The sequence below is a fragment of the Chiloscyllium punctatum genome, chromosome 38 (genome assembly GCF_047496795.1).
Source record: "Chiloscyllium punctatum isolate Juve2018m chromosome 38, sChiPun1.3, whole genome shotgun sequence".
NCBI classification, from domain to species: domain Eukaryota; kingdom Metazoa; phylum Chordata; class Chondrichthyes; order Orectolobiformes; family Hemiscylliidae; genus Chiloscyllium; species Chiloscyllium punctatum.
The window spans coordinates 44,775,823-44,799,259 of NC_092776.1; the positions used below are offsets into that span (position 1 = coordinate 44,775,823).

Consider the following 23,437-nt stretch of genomic DNA (forward strand, 5'->3'; position numbering starts at 1 on the left):
ACCTAATAATCTGTAGATATATAATTGCATTGATTGAGGCCTTAAATCTAATATATTAGCATAAAATTGTCTATAGCAGGTAGCAGTGAACTGCTTCGGCTACATTAATTAACTTGTTACTTCTAATGCTACTGATTTCAGAGAAAGGGTATTAATTATTGAATTAAGGATCTTTGATCCAGTTTTATTTTTTGTTGAACATGGTGCCCTCATTTATTTAGTATAACTCATTTACAACACAGATCTGTTGGCATACAGTGAACAACACAGCAAGAACCATGAAATAATACCTGACACATGAGTAATCAACATTGAAGAAAAATAGAATTACAAAGCTAACTCTAAAAAATGTTACCTTTCTCATCGTCCCCACCTCTGGGTATCAGGCAGCAGGCTGTAAAATTGGACAATAAATTTGTATTTACTCTAAATAAATAGTTCAATACAAACAGTGTTCATGTGAGACAACCTGAAGCAGAATGTGAAGGGAAAATGGCAAGTTGTAGGGAGATAGTGGAATGTCCATTCAAAGGCCAAAGCTAATCCATTGATTCAAGTCTCACCATGGTAGTTCATCAACTTTACAATCAAATAAAAGTTCTGTAATGCACGTCTAGTCCTGGTAATGGTGATTAAACAGTAATTAAACCTAACTAGTTTACTAATGCCCATTAGGGAAGGAAATCTATCATCCTTAATGGGTCTGGCCTATCTATGACTTCAGGTCCATTTAATAGGTAGGATGGGAGGGTGTATTGGTTACATCTTCTCCTCCCTTTACAGAAATGCCACCCTACACACTAAACAAGTAGGGAATGGGACTTTTACCCTTCGTGGGTAACTCCACTCCTGATCTCTCCAAATTGGTGGCAACTCTATCCTTGCTAGATTACAATCCTTCACCAGTGCATCGTAATCTTTTCCAGTAGTTCTTTATAAAATATGTTGTGAAGGCTTTCCGGAAATTATGGTGTATAAACTTTACATGTCTCCTTGGTGCAACTCCCATCTCTTAAACAGCAGGTCATTGGGTATAAATCCCAAACCAGATTTTCAGCATATAATTTAGCCTGGGTCTTCAGTACAGTACTGAGACAGTCATGATTTGGAGATGCCAGTGTTGAACTGGGGTGTACAAAGTTAAAAATCACACAACACCAGGTTATAGTCCAAAAGGTTTAATTGGAAGCACCAGTTTTCGGAGCTCTGCTCCTTCATCAGATGGTTGTGGAGTACACAATTGTAAGACACAGAATTTATTGCAAAAATTTACAGTGTGATGTAACTGAAGTTATACTTTGAAAAATACCTTGATTGTTTGTTGAGTCTTTCATCTGTTAGAATACCATGATAGTTTCATGTCTTTCATATGTAAATCACAAAACATTTTTTAAAAGTTACATTCTCAGATGAACTGTAACAATTGGTGTGAGCCAGATAATATGTTGAAGGTGTTAGCCCCCTGTGTTCCCAGTCTGTGCCATAAATGTTCAGACTGATTCTTACATGGATTCATGCAGTTTTTGAGCAAAGTACAATGTAACTCTGCAAATACAAATTCACCCCACAAATATATATGTGTATGTGTGCATGTAGGTTTATGTGTGTGTGTGTGTGTGAGTCTGCCTGGGATGGGAGTTTGTTAGTGTGACAGAGAGTGTATGTGTGTGTGTGTGTGTATGTGAGTGTAGAGTGTCTAAGTCTGTGAGAGGGTGCATGTGTGTGTGTACGAGTGTATGTGTGCACGTGTATCTGGAGTGGGGGGGGGTGCTTGTGAATGTCTGTGAGAGAGAGTACATTTATGTGTGTGTGAGTGTAAAGTGGTCTGTGAGAGGATGCACGTGTGAGTGTCAGAGTGTGTATATCTGTACACACACATACTCACAGACATTCACAAACACTCCTACAGACACATATTCCCACACTCACACATGCATCCTCTCACAAACTTAGACCACTTTACACTCACACACACACACATATACACTCTCTCTCACAGACACTCAAAACCCCCCACCCCAGACACACAAACATACACACACACACACATTCCAACATGCACACATACACGTGCATCCTCTCACAGACTTAGACACTCTACACTCACATACACACACATATACACTCTCTGTCACACACAGAACCCCCCACCCCAAGCAGACACACACACAAAAACACATGTACACATATACATATACATTTGTGGGGTGAATTTGTACTTGCAGAGTTACATTGTACTTTGCTCAAAAGCTGCATGAATCCATGTAAGACTCTGTTAGCTCACTTTTTAGATTAGAATCAGTCTAAACATTATGGCACAGACTGGGAACACAGGGGGCTAACACCTTCAACATATTATCTGGCTAACACCAATTGTTACAGTTAACCTGAGAATGTAACTTTTAAAAGCATTTTGTGATTTACATATGAAAGAAATGAAACTAACATGGTCATTCTAACAGATGAGAGACGTAACAAACAATCAAGGTATTTTTCAATGTATAATTTCAGTTACATTACACTGTGAACTTTTGCTATAAATTCTGTGTCTTACAATTGTGTCCTCCACAACCACCTGATGAAGGAGTAGCACTCCAAAAGCTAGTGCTTCCAATTAAACCTGTTGGACTATAACCTGGTGTTGTGTGATTTTTAACTTTGTACTGAAGCAGCACTGCATTGTTGAGGCTACCAGCTTTTGGTTAAGACATTAAGCCATGTCATGGAACAAAATAGCTCTCATAATACTGCATGTGTGGCAGAGGATTGCTGACAGATATCTAGCATTTAGGGATCAGTCTGTTAATCTGGTAAGTGAGCATCTGGCAAAGATAGAAGCTGGAGCCAGTCTGACTTCCACATAGGTTTATTCACAATATCTCAGTTTAAGTGTAGACTACCTTTCATTTTTACATACCAGTCTCTCCCAGGTTGAAGCTGTTCCCAATATATGTGCCCTAATCTTTTCCCACTTGCAGTGAAATTACGATGAGTTAAATTCAGCTAACCCAAAACACTGATTGTGGTGAAGTTGTCAGCCTTTCTTGCTGGCAGAATAGGAAATTTAGCATTAAAGGTACTTGTAATAAGGTGAATTTCCAGACTGGTGACTCCAGATTAGCCAAATGCTCAGACATATTTGATAAGACTGTGCCAGCCAAATGAAGCAGAGTTAGGCCTTACTGGAGTGTGAAATCACAGGCAAATCTGTAGCAGAGGCTGCAAAATGATCTTGCTCATGTCCTGAATGAGTCTGCACCAAAAGACAGTTGTAATGTAGCCACCACTGCACTGTTTGCTCTCTTTTACCAAATCACTCCTTAATATTTAAAGATAAAATGTGTAGTTGTGAAAATCAATGGAAGAAATGTATCCCTGCTTTTGTCTACACCAGAATGGATAGCACTGAAAAGGTGCCATTTCTTGTAACAGGAAAGTCCAAGAAGTCAAGATGCATTGCATATGGTCAGGACACTATTCACATAGTATGAGGCTTACAAAATAGCCTGGATGACCTCTCAAATTTTTGATGTGTGAATCAGCAAAAATGTGTCAACAGAGAAAGAAAGGAAGAATATTACCCTGGTAATCCTGAAGAGCTCATTAATGCCTGCCTTCTCACCTGCCTGTTTCTGCAGCTGGAGAGGCTGGAGAGTTGCTCTGGGATTTAACACTGCAGCACAGATAAATAGAAACCATGTTTGTCTGCCTTGCTGACATATTATTCTCATCTGACGACAGCACATTAAACAGTTTATCCAGTTTATACTGAGTTTATCCAGAGCTAAATCCCAGCTTTTTTTCAGTGCTGCCTTTTACTATACAAGATCAGGCCATTGTGAAATTTGATCAAAAGTAAATGCATTTTTCTCATATTTACTTCATTGATAGGTTTGAATTTGTTCTCATTTGACATTGTGCATGTTGTAGGTATATCAGGTTACTTAGGGGCTTCTTCATGTATCTCGATGCTCTGCTTAGCATAGATTTATGCCGGAGCACTTATGATTTAACTTATTGCCATTTTATTTAATACCAGCTGCAGTTAATCACAACTACAGCATGCACATATCCACATGCAATTGACACAGCAATTACCATGTTAGCACAGTTCACTGATGAAGTGTCCCCGATTGCTGCCTAATTCATCCATTCACTGTCATCTGTTGGTTTATTTATATTTGATTGCATTATTTCACAACTGACCATATGCAGTCTGTGCTCATGTTTTATCTGATATCAGCATGTTTCTGAAGTCAAAAAATGATGTGTTCATTGCATTATAACAAAACAAAAATCCTAAGATTTTGACCTTAAATACAAATGGGCAAATCATCTAACATTTAGAGTAGGATTTGCGAGCTGTGTATAATTAAAGTGTAAATGAGAAATCAATACCCTCTGACTCAGCTCACTATCATCTCTTGGAACTGCTACGTTAGTTTGAGTACAAGTTCAACTGATGAGAATAGTTCCTGCTGCATTTACTGTATGTAACATCCTAAACAAAATCCAGTAAGCAGTGTCTGCATAATGATTAATGTTCATGAGGAGGCAGCTGAATGTTGAAATGTGCACTAAATCAAATTAACAATCTCACTTTTATAGAACATGACTCAGATTGCCCAATGTACTTGATATATAGTGTCATGATAGTACCCCCTTGTGACTTGAACTGGATAGTCATGTCTTTTATAAGTGAAGTTCTTCGAACTTAGGCTCTGTTTTGGTCCAATAAGTTGCTTCACTCCAAAAAGCTACAATACAGCATCTGAACAATTTATTTTAAAATAATTGTACAAAAAAAGAGCAACCTTACTTTGTTACAGCAATGAGTTGTCTGAGTTAGAATGATCATTTCTGTTTATTTCGCAACCTGAACTTCTCTCAGCATTTGCTGCTTGATGGTCTCATTGCACTCTGTTTCAAAATCTTACTAACTCCACCACTATTAACTCACTGTTCACAACCAAAAAAGGTGTCAAAGGTGTCACAGTTTCTTGAAATGGTTTTTGATGATCCGGGTACACATCTGTGTTGCTTGTTATTTACAGCTTGTGGAGAAAACAACATCAATGTAAGCTCATTGAAGTCTTAGTTGCAATCTAAGGTCCTTTTGCCATAGCATATCAAGAAACTGAAAGCAGGGTAAAACTCTCTTAAGCACCAGAAAATGTTGACATGAAACGTAAATACACATTTAAAGTATAGCCTTTAATGGCAATTGTACTGACATACCCCTAATCTATTACACTGAATAAAAGTGCACTTTATGTCATGTCACATTTGAACAGTTAACATAGAATTCCTACAATGTTGGCCCAACAACTCCACACCGACTCTCTGAAGAGCATTCCAATCAGACTCACCCTCCCAGCCTATCCCTGTAACTCTACATTTATTGTGGGAGGAAACTGGAGCACTTGAAGGAAACCCCACATACACAGTGAGAATATTAAAACTTCACACAGTCACCCAGGCTGAAATTGAACCTGGGTTCTGGCATGGTGAGGCAGCAGTGCTAATCAGTGAGGCACCATGTTATGTAATATACTTTTACAAATGTTCTGAATCATGAATATTTTTGTAAAAAAGTTTTAATTGCTTATTTTTAAGAACCTTTTTTAAAAAGTTCATAAATGCACTTAAAGAACTTTGAAACTGCTTTTCAAGATCCAATATTAAGAATGTGTCTAGTCAAAAATGGTTTTGACCATAACAGCGAACCTCTTATTTGCATTCTGAGTGACCAAATGTGGTGTTATTGATCACATGACTATTAAGGAAACAGTTAAACACGTAACAAAGAAGAAAGCTAATAAAATCCTGCACCGCAACTTGGTTCCAAAGTTGGTAAAAGTAAGTTTAACTTTGCTAAAGTAATACTTAGCATTTCGAATTTAAGGATCCAGTTAATTTGAAGGCCTAGATTCCTGTTTTACTTAATATTGAATTTATGAGAGGTAAGTTAAAAATATTAGTTGCTGAGTTGTAATAATTTTCATATTTTAAAAAAAACAAGTGTACAATAAAAACAAAATACCAATTACTGTTTCAAAAAAAATTTAAAGCATTAGAATGAGAAACAGGATGGGTTAGGGTATCATTCATTCATGCTCCTTTCTGTCTTGAGTCATCTTAATAAGTATCAAAGAGAAATTGTTGGGATAAAAGTTTAAGAATTATGAATTACTAATATTCTTGCCTTTCATTTTTATTTGCTTTCAACAGAAGTTTGGCAAATAACAACCTTCGAACCCTTCCTAAAGACTTATTCAAAGGCCTGGAATCATTAACCAATATGTAAGCGAGTTACTTGCCCTTCATAATACTTTGACTCTTCTTTTTATGCTGTAAGATGTAGATAAATAATCTTTGTACAACAAGAAACTTCCAGTATATAGGTATTATAAGTGATGCTGAAGTGAGTTTACTCAATAATCGATTAATATGCTCAAATTGATCTTTTTTTTATGTTATCACTATACTAAGTGGAGCCTTATTCTTGAGAGAGAAAAATCATATGCATGAAGAGCTTACTATAGATTTTTGACAATTAGATTGAAGATTTTCTTATTCAAAGAATACTTGAGTGTATCTTATTGAGTTTTTGTAAGATCTCATGTAACCAGCAGATTCAAGTAACCAGCAACCCTATTTTCCATACATGCAAGATAATGGGGAGTTTACTGCATATGTTTATCAGTAGGTGTAAATATATTTGTTCTGAATCAGTTGTGCTAACGAAAATCCTCAGGTACAAGTGATCTATAAAGCTCTGACACTTGCAGATCTCCAATCAGTAAACAAAGGTTTTGCATAGATGCATTAAGGACTCAGAAAATTAATTGAAGTGCTAGACTTCAATGAAGTCTCACTGCAAAATTCAAAAAAAGTACAAAAAATGTCGAGCAATAATCTAAACACTTACCTCTATGTAACAGCATCGCTGCACACTTGACTTTTGAGTGTTTCCCTCTGCTTAATGTCTATTGCTGTTCTTTTCTCAATAGGGTTTACCCTATTAGGGTCACCTCCAAAGCAATATTTAAATCTGTCAACCTAGGCTCAAGTTTGGACAGACTTCAATACTAAAAGCAAAATGTAACACTTCCTTCTTCGACTGCCTCAACAGAATTCAAGCTGTCACCAAATTCTAAACTTTCCACCTGGTTTACGGAGCACTCAATTACTCCAAACCTGTGATTACGGAGCACTCAATTACTCCAAACTTATGATTTAGCAGAAATCATTTATTATCCAATTTTTTAGCCACATCTAAATTACAGTTACTCAGTAAGCTTCCAGTTCATGATAATGGTTAATTTAATAATTTACAGCTGATTTACTGCTATTTGCTAACTGTTAAACTGTTGACTGCAATTAACTTGCATAAAATTTTGAAGAGTTAACAAGCAGGGTTGATGAAGATAATACATTTGATGTACAAAGTTAAAAATCACACAACACCAGGTTATAGTCCAACAGGTTTAATTGGAAGCACACTAGCTTTCGGAGCGACGCTCCTTCATCAGGTGATAGTGGAGGGCTCAATCGTAACACAGAATTTATAGCAAAAATTTGCAGAGTGATGTAACTGAAAGTATACATTGAAAAATTGATTGTTTGTTAAGCCTTTCATCTGTTAGAACACAGTGATAGTTTCACTTTTTTCATGTGTAAATCACAAAACTTTTTTTAAAAAGTTACATTCTCGGGTTAGCTGTTAACAATGGTGATAGCTAGACAATATGTTGAAGGTGTTGGCCCCCCGTGTTCTCTGTCTATGACCTGATGTTTGGATTGATTCTAATCTAAAAAGTGAGATAACAGACCTTTACATAAATTCATGCAGTTTTTGAGCTCAGAGTTCTACATGAATGTATGCAGTTTTTGAGCAAAGTATAATGTAACTGCAAGTACAAATTCACCCCACAAAATATGTGTGCATGTGGGTCTTTGTCTATCTGTGTGTGTGTGTCTGTCTGGGGTGGGGGTTGTGAGTGTAAGAAAGTGTGTGTGTGCGTGTGTGTCTCTATAAGGCTACGACAACGGATGAATGGGCACCGCACAACAATCAACAGACAGGAGGGTTCCCTCCCAGTTGGGGAACACTTCAGTGATCCAGGACATTCAGCCTCGGGCCTTCAGGTGACCATCCTCCAAGGTGGACTTCGGGACAGGCAGCAGAGGAAAGTGGCCAAGCAGAGGTTGATAGCTAAGTTCGGTACCCATAGGGAGGGCCTCAACCGGGACCTTGGGTTCATGTCACATTATAGGTGCTCACCATTGCACTACACACACACAGATATTCCTACACGCGCACACTCTCACATACACATGGACACAGATGCGCACACAGACACCCACACACACACACACTCTCACACTCACACATGCACCCCCTCACAGACTTAAGACATTCTGCACTCACTTCTCACACACACACACACACACACACACACACACTTTCTCACAGTCACAACCCCCACCCCAGACAGACAGACAGACAGACAAAGACCCACATGCATACATATATCTTGTGGGGTGAATTTGTACTTGCAGAGTTACATTGTACTTTGTTCAAAAACTGCATACATTCATGTAGAACTCTGAGCTCAAAAACTGCATGTATTTATGTAAAACTCTGTTATCTCACTTTTTAGATTAGAATCAATCTAAACATCATGGCATAGACAGAGAACACAGGGGGCCAACACCTTCAACATATTGTCTAGATATCACCATTGTTAACAGCTAACCCGAGAATGCAACTTCAAAAAAAAGTGTTTTGTGATTTACACATGAAAGAAGTGAAACTATCACTGTGTTCTAACAGATGAAAGGCTTAACAGACAATCAATTTTTCAATGTATACTTTCAGTTACATCACACTGCAAATTTTTGCTATAAATTCTGTGTAACGCTCGAGCCCTCCACTATCACCTGATGAAGGAGTGTCGCTCCGAAAGCTAGTGTGCTTCCAATTAAACCTGTTGGACTATAACCTGGTGTTGTGTGATTTTTAACTTTGTAAACCCCATTCCAACACCGGCATCTCCAAATCATGACTACATTTGATGTAGACTGCATGGATTTTAGCAAGACAATAGAGGAGGAATCCCTGCCACTCCCTCCGCTTCCCACCCCTGGCAGATCGGTCAAAAATTTAAATGCTTGTGGGATCTAAGGGTATTGGGTTGGATCCAAAATTCGCTTATTGTTGACGGATGAATTTGTGACTAATGACAGTTCCCAGGGGTCAGTGCTAGGTTCCTTGCTGTTTATGGTATGTATCAATGATTTAGGTCTAGATTGGGAATATGACTAAGAATCTTTCAAATGTTGCAACAATTTATTGAGTGCTTTGAGAATAGATTAGATTTCCTACAGTACGGAAACAGGCCCTACAGCCCAACAAGTCTGCAGCAACCCTTTGAAGAGTAACCAACCCAGACACATTCCCCTACCCAATATTTACCCCTGACTAATGCACCTAACGCTATGGGCAATTTAGCTTGGCCAATTCACCTAACCTGCTCATCTTTGGACTGTGGGAAGAAACCGGAGCACCCAAAGGAAACTCACGCAGACACAAGGAGAATGTGCAAACTCCACACAGACAGTCTGTCTGACAGTTGCCCGAGACGGGAATCGAATCCAGGTCCCTGGCGCTGTGAGGTAGCAGTGCTAACTGCTGAGCCACTGTGCCATGGTGGGAGATGACTCGAGTCAGCAGTAAAATATCAATACATTAGGAGTGAAGAAAAGTGGCAAATGAAATATTGAAAAATGTAAAATTTTGCATCTTGAGAAGATAAACAAGGCAAGAAAATTAATAAAAGTGTTAGGATAGTGGGAAATGTAGAGAAACAGAAGAATTTTGGAGTACATGTCCACCATTGCCTGAAAATAAAATAAGAAGAGTATAAGAACAGGAACATTATGCTAGAACAGCTTTAAATACTAATTGGACTGCAGCTAGAATATAATGTACTGTTCTGCACCACATTACAGGAAGTTGCAATAGCGAAGGTACAGAGAAAATGTGTAAGATGTTTCCAGAATTGGGGCTTTTTAGCAATAAATAAAGAAAAGTAAGGATAAGTATCAATATAAAGAGAAGGAAAGTTATGTCATGAAGAATGACAGTTAAAGATGACTGACCATTAACTGCCAAGCTTTGTTTCATTTTTTTTAAGTCAGGAAGGTTGATTCTGATTGGTCAAGGCGTGAGCCTGAGAAATGTGTGTACATGTTCTTTTTGTCTGCAAAAAATAGATTCCATTACATTCAAGTGTTCTGACTGAAGGTAAACTGTCAATGGAAAACCAGATATCTGCATAACTTGTCACACACTCAGGATTCCTTAGCAACTTTTGTCCAAACACAGAATGACATCTTGTGACGGACACTATTTTGTAAGTATGGATTTGTTGGGAATGGTTAGGACCTTGCTTGTTTTGATCATTGAAAAGATAAACTGTTTGATATGATCCACCAGTCTCTGAGACATATGTCCTACATACCTAGTATCACACCAGCACCGAATGTCATAAACCACATTGCTCATTTGTGTGATATGAGAATTTCTTTTAACTTGCTGGCACTCCTGCATAGTAGCGTTATGAAACAGTTAGCTTCACCTTCTCTTGGGAAATATGACAGGGCAAGTGACTGAGGTGTCAGTAGGGAAGCACTTTGGGGGCCAGTGATCATAATTCTATTAGTTTTAAAATACTTATGGAACAGCATAGACCTGGTGTAAAAGTTAAAGTTCTTAATTGGAGTTAGGCAAGAACTTTCAAAAGTTGATTGAGAAAGGTTATTCACAGGTAACTGAATGGTTGGAAAATGGAAGTGCTTCAAAAATGAGATAACAAGAGTTCAGAGACAGTATGTACATGTTAGTGCAAAGGTCAAAGCTGGTAGCTCTAGAGAATGCTGGGTGACTAGAGAAATTGAGGCACTGGTCAAGAAAAAGAAGGAGGCATATGTCACCTATAGACAGCAGGAATCAAGTGAATCCCTAGAAGAGGATAAGAGAAATAGGAATATACTTAAGAGGGAAATCAGGATGGCAAAAAGGGGACATGAGTAATCTTTGGCAAATAAAGTTAAGGAGCATTCAAAGAGTTTCTACAAATACATTAAGGGCAAAAGAGTAACTAGGGAGAGAATAAAGTCTCCTCAAGATCAACAAAGCCATCTATGTGTAGAACCACAGGAGATAGGTGAGTATTTCATGTCAGTATTTACTGTGGAGAGGGAAATGGAAGCTAGAGAATTTGGGGAAACAAATATCTTGAAAAGTGTCCATATTACAAATGAGGAGGTGCTGTGGTTCTTAAAACGCATAAACGTGGATAAATCCCTAGGACCTAATAGGTGTATCCCAGAACTTTATGGGAAGCTAGGGAAGAGATTGCTGGGCCCCTTGCTGAGATATGTATATGATTGCTACCTGTGGGTGAGGTGCCAGAATACTGGAGGTTGGCTAATGTGGTGACATTATTTAAGAAAGGTGGTAAGGAAAGGTCAGGGAACAATAGACTGTTGAGTCTGACATCAGTGATTGCTATGTTGTTGGAGGGGAGTCTGACGGACAGGATTTACATGCATTTGGAAAGGCAAGTACCAATTAGGGATAGTCAATGTAGCTTTGCGCATGGGAAATTCTGTCTCACTAATTTAACTGAGTTTTTTTGAAGAAGTGACAAAGAAGATAGATGAAGACGGAATGATAGACATTATCTGTATGGACTTCAGCTAGGCATTCAACAAGGTTCCACATGGTAGACTAGTTAACAAGGTGAGATCACACAGAATCCAGGAGGTGATAACCAATTAGATACAAAATTGGCTTGAAGGTAGGAGACACAGGGTAGGTAGGAGATACAGGGTGGTGGGTGAGGGTTGTTTCTTGGACTAGAGCAGCACCCTGACTTAATCATATACATCACTGGATATTTCATTATCACTGCGTGAAAACTTAGAACCCGCTCAATATCAGTCCTGGCTGCTGTTGCGCCTCATTGCTGAGATCCGAGAGCTGGGTGAACAATGTGAGCTAGGATAACAAAAGAGACCTGCATCAACCCCATCACTTGCAGCTTACCATCTCCAGCAATGAAAAACTCAACAGATTACTGAAAGGAGTCACAATAGCCCTACGCAAATTCTTTGAGGTTCACATCAAAAGGAGGGGAAAGTGGGAAGAATGATTGGAGGAGAGTTGTTGGGGAGAAAGTATGAAGGGGAGCTGAGAGCTGAGGGGCTGTGGTGGGTAAGAGGAGTTGGGGTTGAGAAGGGCATTGGAGGGAAGGAATGCATGACTGGGAGGGTTGGGGCAGAATGGCAGGAGAAAAAGGGGACCAAAGGGAAAGAACTGGGGACCAGAAGGTGCAGGGTGGGGGCAGAGCACAGTGGGATGGGGCAAAGTGGAGGGGACATTGAATGAAGCCAGAATGGAGAGAAGAGGGGGTAATGGGTGAAAGGGAGCAAGAGAAGGGAGAAGGAAAGTAAAGCAAATTGGTGGCCGGGGGTGGGGGGGTGGGTGGGGGTGGGGGAGGTGTTTTTCTAATATGTGACAATAAAAATACCAAATCTCATTATAATATCTAAACATAACAATTACAACAGCCAATACAACTAATATTAATAACAAATTAATGATGGCTGCAATAACTTGTCTAACAAATCACAATTGTAGCTTAGACTTAGAAATATAGCTGAGATTTATCTGAGTTCTTCCTTTCCTTGGACGTAGAAGAATTCTAATTTATGAGTTTTTCAGTCTCTTGATTTCTTCTAGACTGATAAAGCTTTTGTTTCAATTGATTTCCAATTATTTTAGTTAAACATTGGTGACTGTTTTAAAAGAAAATAGATGTTTGCACTTTGTGTGCTTTGGCAGTTATGTGATTTCATCTCATGGTCATTGTTTTCAGAAGATCACTAAATATCAAGCAACAATTGAATAAATACTTTGGAACACATCCTTGCAAATGGGTGTGATCAAATGCTGTTGAAAGTAGAATGGTGTCAAATGTTTCTGGTAGGTTGGGCAGCCCGTACATGTGGGGACACAGTAAACCATGAGATCAAACCCTCTCTATTTACCACCTGAAGCTCGCTGCTTTTATGTAAGTCCATACAGATAAATAATACCAAGTATACAATGGATTACACTGACAACAGTTAGTCAGGGTTGCAGTGTGGTACTCTTGCATATACTGGAAGTTACACATTTATTAATTTGCAGGACCCTCTTCTTAACATAAACGACATGTACATGCACTGCATCTATTCAACTCAACAAAATAAGTCATTTGTTGGTTCATTTCTCAGGGTGATGTCATGACCAAATAGTATCAACCTGTCTAGTTTAAAATTGAATCAGAGTGGGAAGCTGACTGTCAGTCATCATTGGGGTAAAAACAATAACTGCAGATGCTGAAAACCAAATACTGGATTAGTGGTGCTGGAAGAGCACAGCAGTTCAGGCAGCATCCAAGGAGCAGCGAAATTGACGCTTCGGGCAAAAGCCCTTCATCAGGAATAAAGGCAGTGAGCCTGAAGCGTGGAGAGATAAGCTAGAGGAGGGTGGGGGTGGGGAAAGAGTAGCATAGAGTACTCTATGCTACTCTCTCCCCACCCCCACCCTCCTCTAGCTTATCTCTCCACGCTTCAGGCTGACTGCCTTTATTCCTGATGAAGGGCTTTTGCCCGAAACGTCAATTTCGCTGCTCCTTGGATGCTGCCTGAACTGCTGTGCTCTTCCAGCACCACTAATCCATGTCAGTCGTCATTAGCTGGTGTATTTTCCATGGTAATGCCTCAGTCAATCAGAATCAAATTGCCAAAAATTCAGTACTCTCCTCTTGTACAATATTTATGTTGTTTTTCCTTTGCATTGGTATTTCCTGCAAAATAGACAAAGTCTTTTCTCTGGGGTGAGGGAGTTCAGAACTAGAGGGCATAGGTTTAGGGTGAGAGGGGAAAGATATAAAAGAGACCTAAGGGGCAACTTTTTCATGCAGAGGGTGGTACGTGTATGGAATGAGCAGCCAGAGGAAGTGGGGGAGGCTGGTACAATTGCAACATTTAAGCAGCATTTGGATGGGCATATGAATAGGAAGGGTTTGGAGGGATATGGGCCGGGTGCAGGTGGGACTAGATTAAGTTGGGATATCTGGTCGGCATGGATGGGTTGGACCAAAGAGTCTGTTTCCATGCTGTACATCTCCATGTATGACTCTATAAATGTAAGGTGGAACGCTTTGGCAACTGTTTTTAGCAATCAGTAAAGAATTTGGTAGATTGGGGCTGTTTTCTTTGAAATACTTAAAGCTGAGTTGAAATTTAATTGAGATGTATCAAATTGAAAGCCCTGGATAAATGGATAGTAAGGACCCATTCCCTTTTACAGAGCCCAATAACCAGATGATGGATTGAATACTTTGCACTGAACCATGGAAGACTATTGTATGAAACGAAATTTTGAGACATTTGTTTAATTAACAAAATAAAGCAGCTTTTTGAAAAAACAAGATCAAGCAAAATTAGGGAGAACAGTGGCAGTCACTGGGCTAGTAAATCAGAATTCCAGGCTAATGCCCTCAAGATATGAGTTTGAATCCCACTATGGCAGATGAAATTTGAATTCTGGAATTAAACCTGGCCTAACGTCAACTAGGTCAATTCTTTAAAAATCCACCATGTTCACTGATGTTCTTTTGTGATGGAAATCTACCATCCTTACCTGGCCTGCCTATAGGTGAATCCAGACCCACAGCAAGAGGCTGGCTGTAACTGCCTTCTGAAATGGCCCTAGCAAGTCACTCCGATCAAGTGACAATTATGATTGGGTAATAAGTATTGGCCAGCCAGAGATGCCAACATTCCATGAATGAATAAAAATAAATAGCGTTTAATTACTTCTCAACAGATCAAGCTTTTGATTTAGTTGATTACTAATGATTTCAGTTAAACATTTTGACTGTTCTAAAGGAAAATAAGTGCTTGCAATTGATGTGCTTTGGGAAATGTGTGATTTGTAACCAAGTAATTTTTTTTTCACAGAGATCTTAGAGGCAACTCTTTCCACTGTGATTGCAAACTGAAATGGTTGGTAGGATGGTTAATTTCCACCAATGCAACAACTGATCCAATTTATTGTGCAAGTCCAGGAAAATATAATGAAACAAAAATAAGCCACCTTCCACTGAAAGAGTTTGACTGCCTGACTGCAGGTGAATCAATAAGTTAAAATTTACATCATAGATGTGCTGGTTTTTGAATTTATGTCTTTGATTTACCCACTGCTCCAAACATTAACAAGCTTCAGGCAAAGTTGTGTAGTCAAAAATGGATTGTGAACTTTTATGTACGCTTCCCCTCTACTATCTATCTACAGGTAGCTTCTGTTGGCTTCCATTGAAATTTCTTCTGATGGGAATGCAAAGTTAAAAATGACACAACACCAGGTTATAGTCCAACAGGTTTAATTGGAAGCACTAGCTTTTGGAGCGCCGTTCCACACAACCACCTGATGAAGGAGCAGCGCCTCGAAAGCTAGTGCTTCCAATTAAACCTGTTGGACTATAACCTGGTGTTGTGTGATTTTTAACTTTGTCCACCCCAGTCCAACACTGGCACCTCCTAATGATGAAGTCTGATGGAGGCAGGCTTGTTTGGGTTGTTGATACCTTCCTGATAATTATTAATGGTGACATACGATTAATCAACAGAAGTACACTACAATCTGATTTTCATATTTTCCTCACTCCTGCGGTCCTAGATAAGGCAGGCATTTTATTTATATTATTAAGCAATTTGTTGTTCTTATTTTTCCATTTTGATTCACTTTGTTAACTTTAATTAATTTCATTTTAAACATCTGTTCAAATGAGACCAAACCTTGCCCAAATATTCTCGTGCCCTTACCTGTTTTGGAGTTATCCCCGGGGTTCAAACATGTCTAGTTCTACATATCCTGATGAAGGGCTTTTGCCTGAAGTGTTGATTTTCTGCTCCTCGGATGCTGCCTGACCTGCTGTGCTTTTCCAGCACCACACTAATCTTGACTCTGATCTCCAGCATCTGCAGGACTCACTTTTACTTAGTTCTACGTTTAGATTAGGCTGCTTTGGGAAAAACAGCTGCTTCATGATGCATGTTTTCACTTTTTATTCCAATACCCTTTACAAATCTGTCTGTTGTGTTCTACCCTAGGGATGACATTCTTGAGCCATTTACTGTGGAAGAAGTAGATACTGTAGAATATCTAAAGAAGTTTATTCTTGTATTCTCATGACTTTTATCTTCACAGTATCTTCTTCTAGATGGGCTGTACCTAAGACTAAAAAACTCTTACCTGCGTTTTATGATCGTGGTGCTGGTTAGGTTAACCACACACATCAGTTGTGGGTAATCTATTTGGATGGCAGTCCGTTATTCACAGCTGCCTGGCCCCAGTCTGCATCTATGCTCTCCAGAGTCTAACATTCTTAAAACAAATGTTTTATGTTTTAAATTAGGATTTATTTTGATTTTGTTCATATATATTGCATTTCTAAACCAAATTCTCACCTTTAGGACTGCAGTTGGGTTCTCTTTGGAAGACAATTCCAAGACCAACAATTTGCATTTATGTTGTGCCTTCAATGCAGTAAATTGTTACAACATGCATTATCAACTAAATTTGTATGCTGAGTCACAGGAGATGTTAGGGGATAGGTTTGGTTCAAGAAATATTTTTCTTCAGAAATGTCTTAAAAGAGGTAAGAAAGCTAAAGAAACATTGTGATCCAGTGAGGGAATTCCAGAGCGTAGGACCTTAACAGCTGAAGGCAATGCCATCCAAGTTCAAGCAAATAACATCAGGAATTCGCAAGACTCTGGATTTGGAAGAGTGCACATATCCAGAAGGTGGTAAAGCTGGAGGTGATTGCTGAGGCATGGAGGGGTCCACTGAGGAATTTGAAACCAAGAATGAGCTTTTTAAATTGAACATTGCTTAAATTGTTCCCAATATAAGGGTTATTAGTGAAATCTTACCAGAAAATGTTAATGTTGATTCTGTATTTGATGGTGTCCCAAATATGTCAGTGCATCATTTGAAAACAAATGGTGTAATTTGCTAAGAATCTTGATCGCAGACTAAGCAATAAGTACTGACTCTTGCAGTATGACCACCTCTCGGAAGATTTAGAGGCACATTTCACCAGATGAGTGGGGATGGAGAAGGTGACATATAAATAGTCAACAATGTAAGCAGTAGCATGTATATGGTAACACTGGGAGAAAGGGCTGAAAATGTGTTGCTGGAAAAGCGCAGCAGGTCAGGCAGCATCCAAGGAGCAGAAGAATCGACGTTTCGGGCATGAGCCCTTCTTCAGCCCGAAACGTCGATTCGCCTGCTCCTTGGATGCTGCCTGACCTGCTGCGCTTTTCCAGCAACACATTTTCAGCTCTGATCTCCAGCATCTGCAGTCCTCACTTTCTCCTAGAACATTGGGAGAAATAAGAGTTCATTAAAATACATAATGAAAAACAAAAGCAAGTAACTCACCAACTTGTCAGGGCTCCAAGGTTCAACAACATCTCCAAACAGTGACCTGTATCATCTGGAAGGGCAACAGCAATGGATACATGAGAACACCATCACCTGCAACTTCCCCTCCAAGCCACTCATCATCCTGATGTGGGAATATGTCACCATTTGTTCACTGTACCTGGATCAAAAATGTGAAACTCCCTCTCTAACAGCTGCTCTCCTGAAGTACCTAACGGTTGAGATTCTGAAACTGGAGGGCAACACAACCCAGGACAAGATGAAGACCTTTATCAACTCCACCACTTGTGGCTCACCATCTGTTATGATAAGGAGTACAGTAGGTAAAATAGGTTAAACAATCATACATCTCATGACACTACAGCTCAGACTTAGAAAAGTATCTGAGATTTACTGAAAATGCTTGGCAAGCTTGAACACTTCTAAGCTGAGGACTTGTTTGGTGCTTTTGTTTCAGCTTAGTCTCTTTTCAGTTGATTTGCTTTGATTTCAGTTGAATTCTGTTTGCCACTTTAAGTAAAGATTTGCTATTGATGTCATTTAAGTGCTGTGTGATTTTCATTCACATTCATTGGTTTTGATGGATCATTATGAGATGTCAAATAATGATGGCTGAATGCTTTGGAACTCTGATCATTGAAAATCAATGTGATCAAACACTGTTGAGCAAGAATGATGTCAAGGTTTTCTGGTAGAAATGTGAGTTGCCACAAGGTGGGACATGGGCTTCAGTTTAGAGTGACTGAAAGATTACAGATGGTAGAATGTGGGAGGGCAGACTGGAACAGTCATACATGGAGGTAATAAACGTGTGTGTTTCAGTGCTACTTAACCTGAAGCAGGGTTGGAGTCCGATAATGTAACAGCTGTGCAAATGGGATGTCTCAGTGATGGTGAAATTGTGATTGGATGCTTATCTCAGGTCAAGTATGACATAAAGGTTACAATGTTCTGGTTCAGCCTCAGTTGTTTGCCAGGAATGGGCCTGGAGTCAGTGGCTAGAGAATGGAGTTTGTAACGGCAATTTTATAGTTTTTGTATGATACCTATAGCTTCTTTCCCCCAGTGGTTCATTCCCTAGTGCCTATTGATACTTTCCTAATGCCTCACAGTTCCTTCCCTTTGGGCCCGTTGGTTGCAGCAATACAAAGACTTATTTCTTTAAGAGTTAAACTTCAGTCGTCCTTAATATTTTAAGTGAATGAACAAGTTAAGGGCAGAAATCAGAAAAGCTCATTTTTCCTGACCTAGCTCCACTCATGTGTGAGTAATTAAATTGTGATGAACAGTTATACTTAATTCTTGTCTTTTTCTTTTTCATAGATTTTGTGGTTTACCAGACCTTGAAATTTCAGTCCTTGTCAATTGAAAGCTTCACTTACATGAATGATATTTATGTAGCAATTGCCCAACCTGTGGCTGGAAACTGTGGCATCCTTGAATGGGATCATGTCGAAATGGTTTTCAGGAATTTTGACAACATTACTGGTATGAATGTCTCTGACTTAAAGTAGAAAATGTCATTGTTGTCTTTATATGCATTGTTTCTGATTTTATTTGGTTCTTTCCACAGGCACTTCGACAGTATTCTGTAAACCTTTGATCGTTGAGGGTCAGCTGTTTGTAGTTGTTGCCCGGCTTTTCGGTGGCTCTCACATTTACAAAAGGGATATTTCTGCCAACAAGTTTATTAAAATCCAGGATATAGATACTTCAAAAATCAGAAAGCCAAATGACATTGAATCATTTCAAATAGAAGGAGAATGGTTTTTCATTATTGCTGACAGCTCCAAGGGTGGGACTACTACAATATATAAATGGAATGGAAATGGATTTTACTCTCATCAATCATTGCATCATTGGTACAGAGATATAGATGTGGAGTACTTTGAAATATCTAACAAGCCACATTTAATCTTAATAAGTCTTTTCCAACGTCCTGTTATCTATCAGTGGAACAAAGGGAGGAAAGAATTTGTTTGGCGTATTGATATCCCTGAGACAGATAATGTATATGCAGTCAAATATTTTAAAATCAGAGATAATTTATATATTTGTTTAACAAAATTCCTTGGCGACTCCACAATAATGAAATGGAATGTCTCCATGTTTGTGGAAGTACAGACATTTCCATCACGGGGATCCATGGTATTGCAGCCTCTTAAATTAAATAAATGGCAATACGCCATTCTGGGAAATGACTATTCATTTACTGAGATTTTTCAATGGGACACAGCCAGAGGAAAATTTATGAAATTTAATGAAGTCATCATCCAGGCTCCAAGGGCATTCACTGCTGTATTGGCTGATAACCGTGAGTTTCTGTTTGCTTCAAGTTTTAAAGGAAATACACAAATATATGAACATATTATAATCGACACAAGTGGAACATAAGAATGCTGACTTTAATGTAGTTACATTATCAGAAAAATATTTCTTCAAACAACAGTGAATACATAAATATATCTGGTTATGATAATGAAGGCCATGCATGACTTTGTATTGCTGTATTTTAAAATGAAGGCTGTTTTTAATTAATATTACAAGAAGAACAATACTCCATGTTATTTCCCATTAATCTTTTATTGAGGTAACATGTACAATTAATACAAACTGATTCTTATTGAATTAACGTGCACTTACTCAGTTGGCACTTTTATGCAAAATCTGACAATAGGCAGATGAAATTTGTTAAGGATAACTAATAAACTTTTGATGTCAAATAAAAAGAAATATCTGGTGTCATTATGATATTTTATGACCAGTTGAGCTCTCATCACCTGAGGATGTCTTAGTTCATGGAACTAGAACCTTATCCCAAATTTTAGGAGTATATTATCAGTCTATAAAATGGCCAATGCAGCCCCACATTTATGATTAAATGTACAAATCAGGTCATAGAGTCATAGAGATGTATAGCATGGAAACAGACCCTTTGGTCCAACTTGTCCATGCGACCAGACATCCCAACCCAATCTCGTCCAACCTGCCAGCACACAGCCCATATCCCTCTAAACCCTTCCTATTCAAAAACCTATCCAAATGCCTTTTAAATGTTGCAATTGTACTAGCCTCCACCACGTCCTCTGGCAGCTCATTCCATACATGTACCACCCTCTGCATGAAAAAGTTGCCCCTTAGGTCTCTTTTATGTCTTTCCCCTCTCACCCTAAACCTATGCCCTCTAGTTCTGGACTCTCCCACCCCAGGGAAGAGACTTTGCCTATTTACCCTATCCATGCCCCTCATGATTTTGTAAACCTCGATAAAGGTCACCCCTCAGCCTCCGATGCTCCAGGGAAAACAGCGCCAGCCTGTTCAGCCTCTACCTATAGCTCAAATCCTCCAACCCTGGTAACATTCTTGTAAATCTTTTCTGAACACTTTCAGTTTCACAACATCTTTCTGATAGGAAGGAGACCAGAATCGCATGTAATATTCCAAAAGTGGCCTAACCAATGTCCTGTACAGCCACAACATGACCTCCCAACTCCTGTACTCAAGACTCTGACCAATAAAGGAAGGCATACCAAACGCCGCCTTCACTATCCTATCTACCTGTGACTCTACTTTCAAGGAGCTATGAACCTACACTCCAAGGTCTCTTTGTTCAGCAGCACTCCCTAGGACTTTACCATTAAGTGTATAAGTCCTGCTAAGTTTTGCTTTCTCAAAGTGCAGCACCTCGCATTTATCTGAATTAAACTCCATCTGCCACTTCTCAGCCCATTGGCCCCTTTGGTCCAGATCCTGTTGTAATCTGAGGTAACCTTCTTCGCTGTCGACTACACCTCCAATTTTGGTGTCATCTGCAAACTTACTAACTGTACCTCTTATGCTCACATCCAAATCATATACATAAATGATGAAAAGTGGTGGACCCAGCACCGATCCTTGTGGCACTCCACTGGTCACAGGCCTCCAGTCTGATAAACAACCCTCCACCACCACCCTCTGTCTTATACCTTTGAGCCAGTTCTGTATCCAAATGGCTAGTTCTCCCTGTATTCCATGAGATCTAACCTTGCTAACTAGTCTCCCATGGGGAACCTTGTCGAATGCCTTACTGAAGTTCATACAGATCACATCTGTCACTCTGGCCTCATCAATCCTCTTTGTTACATCTTCAAAAAACACAATCAAGTTTGTGAGACATGATTTCCCATGCACAAAGCCATGTTGATTAGCCCTAATTGGTCCTTGTATTTCTAAATACACATACATCCTGTTCCTCAGGATTCCTTTCAACAACTTGCCCACCACCGTCGTCAGGCTCACTGGTGTATAGTTCCCTGGCTTGTCTTTACCGCCCTTCTTAAACAGTGGCATCACGTTAGCCAACCTCCAGTCTTCTGGCACCTAACCTGTGACTATCGATGATACAAATATCTCAGGAAGAGACCTTGCAATCACTTTCCCAGCTTCCCACAGAGTTCTAGGGTACACCTGATCAGGACCTGGGGATTTATCCACTTTATGTGTTTAAAGACATCCAGCACTTCCTCCTCTGTAATATGGACATTTTGCAAGATGTCACCATCTATTTCCCTATATTCTGTATCTTCCATATTGTTTTCCACAGTAAACACTGATGCAAAATACTTGCTTAGTATCTCCCCCCATCTCCTGCGGCTCCACACAAAGGCTGCCTTGCTGATCTTTGAGGGGCCCTATTCTCTCCCTAGTTTCCCTTTTGTCCTTAATGTATTTGTAAAAACCCTTTGGATTCTCCTTAACTCTATTTGTCAAAGCTATCTCATGTCCCCATTTGGCCCTCCTGATTTCCCTCTTAAGTACACTTTATACTCTTCTAAGGATTCACTCGATTTATCCTGTCTGTACCTGACATATGCTTCCTTCTTTTTCTTAACTAAACCCTCAATTTCTTTAGTCATCTAGAAGTCCCTATACCTACCAGCCTTCCCTTTCATCCTAACAGGAATATACTTTCTCTGGATTCTTGTTATCTCATTTCTGAAGGCTTTCTATTTTTCAGCCGTCCCTTTACCTGCGAACATCTGCCCCCAATCAATTTTTGAAAGTTCTCGCCTAATACTGTCAAAACTGGCCTTTCTCCAATTTAGAGCTTCAACTTTTAGATCTGGTCTTTTTCCATCATTATTTTAAAACTAACAGAATTATGGTCGTTGGCCCCAAAGTGCTCCCCCACTGTCACCTCAGTCACCAGCCCTGCCTTATTTCCCAAGAGTAGGTCAAGCTTTGTATCTTCTCTAGTAGGTACATCTATTACTGGATCAGAAAATATTTTTGTACACACTTAACAAATTTCTCTCCATCTAAACCCTTAACACTATGGCAGTTCCAGTCTATGCTTGGAAAGTTAAAATTCCCTACCAGAACCACCCTATTATTCTTACAAATAACTGAGATCTCCTTATAAGTTTGTTTCTCAATTTCCCTCTGACTATTGGGGGGTCTATAATACAATCCCAATAAGGTGATCATCCCTTTCTTATTTCTCAGTTCCACCCAAATAACTTCCCTGATGTATTTCCGGGAATATTCTCCCTCAGCACAGCTGTAATGCTATCCCTTATCAAAAATGCCACTCCCCCTCCTCTTTTGCCTCCCTTTCTATCCTTCCTGTAGCATTTGTATCCTGGAACATTAAGCTGCCAGTCCTGCCCATCCCTGAGCCATGTTTCCGTAATTGCTATGATATCCCAGTCCCATGTTCTTAACCATGCCCTGAGTTCATCTGCCTTCCCTGTTTGGCCTCTTGCATTGAAATAAATGCAGTTTAATGTATTAGCCCTACGTTGTTCTCTGCTTTGTCCTTGACTGTTTCTGTTCTTACCTGTAACAATCTCAGTCTCACTATCCCCATGGGTTCCCCCC

At 39.4% G+C, this 23,437-nt stretch overlaps 1 protein-coding gene across 2 annotated transcripts in view; it reads left to right on the forward strand.

Moving 5' to 3' along the window:
• Positions 1-20,289, forward strand: part of lgi1b (leucine-rich, glioma inactivated 1b) — a 33,333-nt gene extending 13,044 nt beyond the window's left edge. For both annotated transcript variants that reach the window (XM_072557761.1, XM_072557762.1), the window contains 4 exons: positions 6,232-6,303; positions 15,085-15,254; positions 18,902-19,066; positions 19,152-20,289. In XM_072557761.1, coding sequence (XP_072413862.1) covers positions 6,232-6,303; positions 15,085-15,254; positions 18,902-19,066; positions 19,152-19,972 — 1,228 coding nt within the window. In that variant the 3' untranslated portion in view covers positions 19,973-20,289. The remainder of the gene's footprint in view (positions 1-6,231; positions 6,304-15,084; positions 15,255-18,901; positions 19,067-19,151) is intronic.
• The last annotated feature ends 3,148 nt before the right edge of the window (positions 20,290-23,437 follow it).